At 48.5% G+C, this 10,992-nt stretch overlaps 1 protein-coding gene across 1 annotated transcript; it reads left to right on the top strand.

The window, feature by feature from the left end:
* Window positions 1-251: 251 nt before the first annotated feature.
* EMC1 (ER membrane protein complex subunit 1) lies at window positions 252-10,992 on the top strand (the record flags this gene model as incomplete). The annotated part of the gene is made up of 21 exons (XM_010024596.1): window positions 252-317; window positions 479-572; window positions 991-1,119; window positions 1,257-1,383; window positions 1,697-1,846; window positions 2,202-2,369; window positions 2,929-3,000; window positions 3,448-3,507; window positions 3,740-3,862; window positions 4,116-4,212; window positions 5,000-5,116; window positions 6,038-6,237; window positions 6,468-6,617; window positions 6,857-7,018; window positions 7,271-7,390; window positions 7,613-7,750; window positions 7,979-8,152; window positions 8,852-9,062; window positions 9,277-9,361; window positions 9,836-9,965; window positions 10,828-10,992. Coding segments are annotated over 21 exons (2,738 nt in total), but the record flags the coding sequence as incomplete, so codon positions are not given.

Raw genomic sequence — 10,992 nt, forward strand, 5'->3', positions numbered from 1 at the left:
GAACTGGGTGATCTTAAAGCCTTTTCCAACCTAAACTATTCATGGAATTCTATGTTTTACTACTGAAAGAGTGATGCTGGTGACACTGCTTTGCCAGTCTGAGAGGATTCATCTGGCAGTTCAAAAGCCGTTGCTTAAGGCAGGCTGACTGTGCTCTGTGTACACTTAGAAGAGCCTAAATTTAAAAATAACCACAGACAAATGTTTTTGGGGGAGCAGCTCTTGTTCTCACATCACTCTGGTCTTTTCAGTGTGGCGCCATGTAGACAAGGGAACCTCTGAAGGAGCAGTGGATGCGATGCTGATCCATGGACAGGGTAAGGAGAGCACGCAGGTGGTGTGCTGGGGCTGGTGCTTGCCCTCATACTTGGGATCCCAACCACGTCTTAGCCCAGGAGTTGAACTTGGCAGAGCTTATTGCCTCGTTGATCTGTGGTGGTCATGTTCCATGTTCATCTTCTCTTCATTTCCTGGGCAGATGCTATCACTGTGTCCAATGCTGGACGCATTCTGCGCTCCTGGGAGACCAACATTGGAGGGTTGAACTGGGAGACATCCCTGGACACTGGCAGGTAGTGCAGGCTTTCCTGTTTGTAATGCTGTTCCAGAAGGGAAAAAGGGGTTGCTGACCTTGTCTGGACTTGCATTATGGAGAAAGGTTGGTTAGGTGGAAATATGCTTCCAAAGTAACATTGGGGTGAATTCTTTAGGAAGGGCTGAACCTTCCAATTAATCCATTTCCATTTCTTAGCAAACCAGTAAGAGGAGGAGATGAATGTTTCTTTACATCGATTACTTTTGTCTTTAAATAGACAAGTTCAACATGCATCTGGTTTGGGGTGCTTGGGTTCAGCAAGTGCTTTCTGCTGAAATCAGCCAGGGTACATAAAGTGGGATATAAATTGTACTTCACGACTGATGTTGAATCTTTCGAGTGGGGGTTTTATCTCTTAGAAGAAAACGGTTTTCTGACTTAGTGCCTGTGCTTAGTTTCCAGGCGGCTGGTTTGGTGGGGCTGCAGGACGTGGTGAAATACGTGGCAGTCCTGAAGAAAGCAGCCATCTCTCTTCACTACCTTTCCAACGGGCACCAGAAATGGGTGGAGCACTTGCCAGAAAGGTCAGAACACATCTGAAGTGTAACCTTCGGACAGGGAGCTCGTTGCCTTGGAGAGGGAAGGATGCTGTGCTTGCCTTTTGCTTTTGAAAACAGAGATGTGAGAAGATGATGCTTCATGGTTGCTGCCTCTCTTGCAGTGAGAGCACTCAGTACCAGTTGCTGTATTCCCATGGGACTGGAGTGATCCACGTGCTTGGAATTGTTCCCCAGAGCCACCTGAGCATTTTAACCTTCAGTGTAGAAGATGGAGAAATCACAAAACAGGTAGTGCTGGATTGTGGATCCAAAATACTGAATTTGATGTTAACAAATGTACTTCTAATCAGATGGGCTGTGGTGTGCAGAGTAATTAACTGTTGTGGTGTGAGGGAATTCCCTTTCACTGTGGCATTGCTGCAGGCCAGTAAATGGGTTTCACTGCTGAAAGCAAGACTGGGTTAGACTCGCAGCCTGGAAACCCCAGTTTCTCCCAGGGCCATGAGTAGAAATAACTCTGACTTAAATTCGTGGTTGTGTCCAAGTTGGTTCTTTGAAGATCTAGTTCTGTTGACAATGTTGTTCATGTCTCACTTGGCAGAGCAGAGCAGCAGCCCCGTGGCTGAAGAGCCTGACGGGTGTGTGCAGCGTGGTGGGGGAGGCAGTGCTGGTGTGCATGGACATGGACACACGGTCACTCTATGTTTGCTCCTTGGAGACCGAGCAGGAGATGAGGCAGATCCCACTGCAGGTGAGAAATGCTCAGAGAGGCTTGTGTGTAATTCATTGTCCAGCTGGTTTGGTGCCTGACTGAGCCTGGTAGTGGAGGGGGTTCCATCTTTAAACTACAGAGTGATTGAAGAGGTAGGGAGGGGATTGTGATCCATACATTAAGGCAAGGGAGAGAAAACTCTCTGTTTAATCATTCCTTCTGGATCAGTGCCTTCAGATCTTGGCTCCAACAGGATGCCGAGGCCTCCTTGCTTCTGCTTTATTTCTCCTGACACAGGGAATCTCTTCATAAAGCTTATATTGCTGCTGATAAAAGGAAACTATTCGTTTCAGTGAGAAAACAAAGTTCTCATGAACACGTCTCCCCTTCACAGTCCCTTGACCTGGAGTTTGCTGCTGGCTTCCAGCCCAGGATATTGGCCACCCAACCCAATGCAGTCAGTGCTTCACGGACGCAGTTCTTCCTGCAGCTGGCTCCGAGCCACTTCTCCCTGCTGCAGTACAAACACGGGCTGCTCAGCCACCTCCGGGACTTCCAGCAGGTAACCAAGATAAGTGTACTCCAGTGAGAGGCCAAACACAGCTTAACAGCCCTTAAAACCTCTGTACTGAGCATTCTGAGGGAGCTGCTGAGCTGCTTGTTTCAGTGTGCTCGTGGCTGCAACACTTGAAAACCGTTTGATTTCATTTATCCTACTTGCTGCGCTATTTCCAGCCTGCTTTGTTGCCAACATCTGTCAGCACTGGGGAGGTGCCCTGGTCTTGAGGTGCATAGAGATGTGTGTCTGAGTGCCTGGTGGTGTGGCAGTACTTTTGTTGCACCAGCTGAGAGGTTTTGAAAGCAAATGAGCTTTAAAAAGCGAGGAACACTGGACAGAATGGTTCAAAAGCCTGTGGCAGGTCAACTGCTTCCGTGTTTGAGGAGTATGTTCAGTCTCAGGTGATTTCATTTGGTAAAACAGTGACATTTAAAGTCTGGCTGTGAAAGATCATCTGGTTTTAGTTGGAGTATGGCTTAGTTTGGTTCACAGGTAGTTTTTGATGAGGTTTGGGGGCATTTCTTGTTTCTTTTACAATTTCCTGCTCTTTTTTTCTTTTCAGGCAGCTCTGGTGAGTTTTGCAACAACTGGCGAGAAGACTGTGGCTGCTGTCCTGACCTGCAGGAGCGAGCTGGTGAGCACGGTTTGCCTGTGCTGTGGAACCAGCACAGCTCTAGCATGGATCTGCTCGGGGGGGTGGGTTCCATAAGGGTTTTCCTTCATGGAGGAGGATTTAATTAGCTCCTTAGGCATATGAGGGCAATGGGAATGCAAGCAGGCCTTGATTAAGGCTATCTGTGGCTTGGTAAAGCGTGTTGTCCTGTGTGCAGCCTGTTTGAACCTTGACTGAGGTGGGCATGTAACCAAGGAACCAGCTTCACTGACTTGCAGAGATTTCAGTTCTGAGAGTTACTGAACTTAGCAAGGTCTCACTTTTATCAGAAATAGAACAGAACAGGCTGTTTCCTGCCTGTTTTCAGAGTCAGGCTGAATGTGACTTGTCAGGCACTCAGAAACCTCTTTTATTTTGTCCTCTTACTGGGGTCTGCAGCCATGTTAGCTCTTCTCATCCTCATTTCAGAAGCCTGGAAGTTCTGATGGCCTGCATGCTGGACATGCTCTGGAGGATTCCCAGAAGCAGGTATGAAGTGTTCCCAAGAACAGAACTTCTCAACAGTCCATTTTATTCCTTTGGGTGCAGGAATGGAATGAAAAAGGTGTTACACCATCCTTTTGGAGGCTGTTTGTGGCAGCTCCATGTATGTCATCTGAGGTTATCCTGAAGCCACAGTTCTTGCTGAATATGAAATCCTTCTGCAGGACTTGGTGTGGCACTTGTGTTTAACTCAGCTGTTTTCTGCCTGGTGTCACAGGACTCCTTAACCTGTTCCAATCAAACCTACAATATTAATCTCTACCTGGTTGAAACTGGACAAAGATTGCTGGATACCACGATTACCTTTAACCTGGAGCCGAGTGGTGCCAAGCCACAGCAGGTGAGTGGGGAGAGATTATTTCAGTCCTGTGGTTTATCAGACCTGCAGTGCCCTCCCTACCCTGCTGTGGCAGACTTGGTAGAGCCTTCCAAGGAGCTCTACCCATGGAGGACAAGGGGAGAAGCATTCTGAGGGCATGCTGGATTGCTGCACGCACTTGTGCTGTTTGCTCTGGAGTTACCCAAGAGTTCTGCTTTCTCCAAGGACATGATGTGCTCATTAACCTCACTGCTTCATTTGCTTTTGGTTCCAGCTGTACATCCAAGTTTTCCTGAAGAAGGATGACTCCGTGGGCTATCGGGCCTTGGTGCAAACAGAAGACCACATGCTAATGTTCCTCCAGCAGCCAGGTAACTGGCACAAGCAGCAGCTTGCTCCATTCTTAACAGTGCAACCTTGTCACTGTGGGCCAGGAAGAAAATCCCACATGGTTATGTTCTGTCATTGCTTTCTTTGGAAACCAGCAAAATGATTTTACCTGGTCTAAGTCACATTCCCTCAGTGCCAGGGGTTAGTGGTGGCCTTGGCAGTGCTGGGGTGAAGGTTGGACTTGATGAGCTTAAAGGTCTTTTTCCAACCTTGTCAATTCTATGATTCTATGCAAGATACTGGAGACTCTTTCACCCTCACAAGACACCTCCTCTGAGAAAACAGTTCTGCCATGTTCTTTGTGGCAGGAGGAGAGTCCAAGTCCTGTTACAGACCTTCCTCAAAGTGTCTTTGGAAAAGATCCTCATGGCAAAAATGTTAACTTGCAGGAAGGGTTGAAAGTGCTTCTCACTCCCATGAACTGTCTAGGGCTGCAAAGTTGCCCAGTGGTTCACACTCTGTATCTCTTACTTTAAATAGACTTGACTGTAACCGTTTTAAAACACCAGATCATAGAATGGCTTTTACTGATCCGGTGGCTTTTCCCCAGAAGTGCTCCAGTTGTGTAAAGTATTTGTCTTTTATGACAGAGCTAATTGCATGATATTAGATAGAGAGAGAGAGAGAGAGAGAGATGTTGTTTTGCATTTCATTAAGAGCAGTGATTTGCCTCTGAAGGGTGCCCTGGAAGGTGTTTCCTGTATCGAGTGAGTCTATTCCCAGATATTAAGCAGCTTTTCCCAACATTTGCCTCTTATTTCTTTCCAGGAAAGGTTGTGTGGAACAGGGAGGAGTCCCTGGCAGAAGTGGTAAGCTTGGAGATGGTGGATCTACCTCTGACAGGTGCCCAGGCTGAGCTGGAGGGGGAGTTTGGGAAGAAAGCAGGTAAGCCATAGGTGTAATAGACTTGCGTCTGTGTGTCTGCTTTTCTTCCTGCATAAATGTATTGATTGTTTTCTTTTTCTTCTGAGCTGAGAGGATTCTAGTTTCTACTGGTGGAAATTAAACCAAGCAGAAACAAACCCATTTCTGTCTGAACTTTTGAAGTCAAATGCCAACTGCAGATGACACGAGTGTGTTACGCTGCTATGTTAAATAACCAGTCAGCCGCAGTAGGAGGGATTTTGGCCACCTCTCCTAAACATTTCCCTTTGACTCTTCTATGAGACTCATTTGCAATAGCCTTTTTTTCCCCTTTGTTTTATTTTTTTCTTGCTGTCCTGGATGCAGCCATTCAAGGTAACCTACCTCTGCATGCAGTGTTCCTGATAATTCCTACAACTGCTTCCTAGTGGAGTCTGATCTCTGCTTGCTCTCCCCAGTGGTGAAAGATAGTTACAGTCTGGTTCTGTTTGTTTCAAGAAGCTAAATACAAACCCTGATTGGGCAGAATTAAGTATTTCTTTACTTCAGAGGCTTCTCTTGCTCTGAGTAATGAGTGCAGAGGGAGCTATAGACCTTATAGGTGAGTAAGCTTTAGGTGGGCACTTGCTGTGAGTGTACCGGTGAGGAAGAAGGGATACAAAGGAAGAGGTGCTGTATTCTGCATGAAGGTTTGCCTTTGGTTGATGGGGATATCTTCTGGAACGAGCTACACCAGTGTCAAGCGGGAAAAAGTTGGTAAATGCAGAGTCTGCTGTAGAAATGGTAACTGTAGGTGTGCTATTCTGGAGTGGGAGGCAGAGGCAGAGTTACCGTAGGTTCATGCATGGCAGCATTCCTTCTTTATGGCTGAGACCATCCTTTCAGTTATGGAGTGGTGCATAATGGTTTGTTACATGGTTATCATGTTGGTCCCATTTGCAGATGGCTTGCTGGGGATGTTTCTGAAGAGGCTCTCCTCCCAGCTCATCCTGCTGCAAGCCTGGACTGCTCATCTTTGGAAGATGTTCTATGATGCCAGGAAGCCCCGGAGCCAGATCAAAAATGAGATTAACATTGACAATTTGGCCAGAGATGAATTCAACCTCCAGAAAATGATGGTGATGGTCACAGCCTCAGGAAAGGTGAGGGAGCCAGGGTAGGAATGTGTTTCTAGCCTGTAGCAAGGAGTCTCAGCTCTGGTTTTAGTCGGGCGTCGGGCAGAACATGGTGAGAAGATGTGCAAGATACTTCGTGGTAGCTTCAGAGAGGGACCAAGTCTCTTCTTTCTTTGTCGTACCCTGAGGAAAGATGCAGTGCTTGGATGCCAGAGATGTGTTGTTCTAAACTTGGGTTTTCCTGTGTCTCTGCTCAGCTTTTTGGTATTGAAAGCAGTTCTGGCACCATCCTGTGGAAGCAGTACCTCAGGAATGTGCGACCGGCCTCCTCCTTTAAGCTGATGGTCCAAAGAACAACAGCCCATTTCCCACACCCTCCACAATGCACCTTGCTTGTAAAGGACAGGGTGAGTCCCTTTCCTTTCTCCCTCCACTGAACTTGCTTAGCTTGGAGATGTGTGCTTTGAAAGAGTGGAAAGAAGTATCTTTTTTGGGGTATTGTCTGGTTGTGACTGACATGGGGACGGCAGGAGAGTGAGAACACCCTGAATCCAGGCTGTGAACAGTTGACAGTAGTAAGCAACAGGGAGAAAATCAGCTCTTTCTTCTGCCTTAGAAAAAGTTTTGCATCTTGTTTGTTTTATAGGAAACCAAAACGAGCTTTCTGTATGTCTTTAACCCCATCTTTGGGAAGAGAAGTCAAGTAGCTCCCCCTCTTCTGAAGCGTCCAATTCTTCAGACTTTGCTTCTGCCTATTATGGATCAAGATTATGCCAAAGTACTGCTCTTGATTGATGATGAGTACAAGGTAAGTTGCTTTGCCTGGAGACAGTTTTCCTCATGTTTTGGTTAATATTCCCCTCCCTCTGGAGCAAGATTAAAATGCCATTGAGTCACAGTTCCCACAAAACGATGGGGTTATTCTGGTAAAACAGACCTCATCCTGATAAATGTGTTTGAAACAATCTTCCTGCGCTGCTGTTTTATTGGGGTTTGGTTGTTTGGGGTTATTTTTTGTGGCAGTTGGGCTTTAACCTCTATTTCAATTCTTCTTTTCCAGGTTACAGCTTTCCCAGCGACTAAAAACGTCCTTCGCCAGCTAAAAGAAATAGCCCATTCTATCTTTTTTTATCTAGTTGATGCTGAGCAGGGAAAACTCTCTGGATTCAGGCTGAAAAAGGTATGGAAGACTCATTACAGTCCAAGTCCTAAACATCCTACCACTGTTACCCTCTGGATAATGTAGATCTCTTCATTTGGTTTAAGGGGTTTTGCTCCAGATCGAAGCAGTTCAGCCTCAAAACGTGCCTAAAAAACTTAAATTTCCACAGCATTGTACAGGCAGAGGTGGTGTCTTTGGAGGAGAAGATAAAACCTCCTACGTGGTGCTTTGTTCCTGCAGGACCTGACGACAGAGGAGAGCTGGGAGGTGGTCATACCCACCGAAGTGCAGAGGATAGTGAGTGTGAAAGGGAAGAGGTCCAATGAGCACGTGCACTCCCAGGGCCGGGTGATGGGAGACCGCAGCGTTCTCTATAAGGTGCCCTTGGAACTTTCTGTTGGCCTTTTGTTGCTGCATTATCCCTTGGGAAGAGCTCAGCACTCTTTCTAGGTGCTATGTTGAGAGTAACTGCCCCGTGGTGCCATTTTTGCTGTATGTGTTCACTGTCCACATCCTTTGTTTGTTACATGCTTGGTTCCAGATGAAATGCAGATAAATAAGGGGCCTGTAGCACTAATGTGAGGGTGGTTGTCTCTTCTTCTCTAGTCCTTGAATCCCAACCTGCTTGCTGTGGTGACAGAGAGCACAGATACGCATCACGAGCGCACGTTCATTGGAATATATCTGATTGATGGAGTCACAGGCAGGATCATCCACTCCTCAGTGCAGAAGAAAGCAAAGGGACCTGTCCACATGGTTCACTCTGAGAACTGGGTGGTGGTGAGGAGTTGTTCTTAGCTTGGTCTTTATGTCTGGGAGGTTGGGCGGTTGCTGAATCTGTGTGGAAAAGACTTCTTGATCATTCTCTGTGATTTTTTTGAGATGTGTCTCTTGTGAGACTCCACCTGGGGTAACGTGCACAGCTTTGGTGTCCCCAGCACAAGAGGAACATGGAGATGTTTGAGCAAGTGCAAGGGAGGCCGTGGAGCTGCTGCAAGAGCTGGAGCAGCTCTGCTCTGGAGCCAGGCTGGGAGAGCTGGGCTGGGGCAGCTGGAGAAGAGAAGGCTCCTCAAGGGAAGACCTCAGAGCAGCTCCAGTGCCTAAAGGGGCTCCAGGAAACCTGGAGAGGGGCTTTGGACAAGGGCCTGGAGGGACAGGAAAAGGGGAATGGCTTGAACCTGCCAGAGGGGAGATTAAGATGAGCTCTTGGGCAGAAGCTCTTCCCTGGGAGGGTGCTGAGGCGCTGGCACAGGGTGCCCAGAGAAGCTGTGGCTGCCCCATCCCTGGCAGTGTTCAAGGCCAGGTTGGACACAGGGGCTTGGAGCAACCTGCTCTAGTGGAAGGTGTCCCTGCCCGTGGCAGGGGTTGGGGCTGGAGGAGCTTTATGGTCCCCTCAACCCAAACCAGTCTGTGATTTCCTGCTACCTCTCTCTATTACTGGCTCTGCCTTGTAGTCCTAACCCCCTTCTCTCATCTCAGTACCAGTACTGGAACACGAAGGCACGTCGGAACGAGTTCACTGTGCTGGAGCTGTATGAGGGGACAGAGCAATACAACGCCACAGCCTTCAGCTCCCTGGACCGCCCGATTTTACCTCAGGTTCTCCAGCAATCTTACATCTTCCCATCTGCCATCAGTGCCATGGAGGCCACCATCACCGAGCGGGGCATCACCAGCCGGCACTTGCTCAGTGAGTATGTCCTGCTCTGTTCTGCAGGTGCTGGTGCTGCCTGCTCAAGGCAGTTTCACACTGAAATCCAAGCAAAATCAGTTTGCCTCCGGAAATGATGCCTGTGGCTGCTCTGGCCTCCCAGCAAGAGCAGGGGTAGGCACCAAGAGAGCATTTATGTGAGCTGTTAGGAAACGCTGTCAAAAATGGCCATTTGTGTTTCTTTAACGCACAGTTGGGCTTCCCTCTGGGGCCATCCTCTCCCTTCCCAAGGCTCTGCTGGATCCTCGCCGCCCAGAGATCCCTACGGAACAAAGCAGGTAAGGAAAGCAGGATAACCGCTATTCCTGGACAGCCTTGAGGAGGGATGGAGTTTGTGGGTAGTACAGTAGCGTCAAGTAGAACACCTTGTCTGGACAAGGGCAGTTCTTGCATGAAATGAAGTGAGGCCACTTTGTGCCCAGTCTGTGACCATGGAAAATGTTTGTCTGTGATACAACTGATCTTACCATTAGCAAAATGAGTGTTGTCTCCACTCTGAGAAGTAGCAGTCAGAGTTACTGCCTGAAGCTTTTGGAATTACCTTTACTTCTAGCACCTGAGAAGGCTGCTGCAGTGCAGTCTGACCCAGTGGCGTGTTTGATTTTCATCTTGCATCAAAAACGAACCTGCACTGGGAAAAGCCACTAAAATTGATGTTTCGGGTCAGCCTGTGATGATCAGACCTGAAATGCAGATGATGTCCTCTATGTGCTGCCTGGTTGGGTTTTGATTTCTCTCTAAATGCCTTTCAGAGAAGAGAACCTGATTCCGTACTCCCCTGATGTGCAGATCCATGCTGAGAGGTTTATCAACTACAATCAAACCATATCCCGGATGAGAGGGATTTATACAGCCCCCTCTGGCCTAGAGTCTACTTGTCTGGTGAGCACGGGCTGGAGGCTGGGATGTAGAGATGAGGAGGTTGTGGGTGCTGCTGCAGCCTGTGGCAGGGAGCTCTGTAACTGCTGATCAAGTGCCTGCTCAGGGCTTAAATGTTTCTTCTTTTAATCAGAACTGTAGACCCGACCCAATCAACTGTGGTGTATCAAATCCTGGGTTCAGCTCTGGGCCCCTCACTACTGGAGCAGGGCCAGAGAAGGGCAGCGGAGCTGGAGCAGGGCCTGGAGCACAAGTGTGATGAGGAAGGGCTGAGGGATCTGGGGGGTTTAGTGTGGAGAAGAGAAGGCTCAGGGGGGACCTGATCGCTCTCTACAACTGCCTGGCAGGAGGATGGAGCCAGGAAGGGGCTGGTCTCTGCTCCCAAGGAACAAGGGATGGGACAAGAGGAAACGGCCTCAAGCTGCGCCAGGGCAGGTTTAGCTGGAGCTGAGGAACAATTCCTTGCCCAGAGGGTGCTCAGGCATTGGAACAGGCTGCCCAGGGCAGGGCTGGAGTCACCGTCCCTGCAAGTGTTCACAGCCCGTGTAGCCGAGGCCTCAGTGCCCTGGGTTAGTGGTGGCCTTGGCAGTGCTGGGGTAAAGGTTGGACTGGATGAGCTTAAAGGTCTTTTCCAACCTGGTTGATTCTGTGATTCTGTTCCAAATGTTGTGCCATGTTTTCTGCTGTTCCTTCCAGGGCGGGATGTATTGAGAATGAATCCTGGATGGAAGGTGCTGCAGACATGGGCCCCTTCCTGTGGCAGGGCGTTGGAACTGGATGGTCTTAAGGTCCTTTCCAACACAAACCATTCGATGATTCTACACTCAGACCTGCGTTTAACCAGCTCGTGATCTCATCCCTGTAGGTTGTTGCATATGGCCTGGACATCTACCAGACCCGAGTGTACCCATCGAAGCAGTTTGACGTGCTGAAGGATGACTATGACTACGTGCTCATAAGCAGCGTCCTCTTCGGGCTGGTTTTTGCTACCATGATCACCAAGAGACTGGCACAGGTGAAGCTGCTGAAC

Source organism: Nestor notabilis, unplaced genomic scaffold, assembly GCF_000696875.1.
Source record: "Nestor notabilis isolate BGI_N333 unplaced genomic scaffold, ASM69687v1 scaffold27281, whole genome shotgun sequence".
NCBI lineage: Eukaryota > Metazoa > Chordata > Aves > Psittaciformes > Psittacidae > Nestor > Nestor notabilis.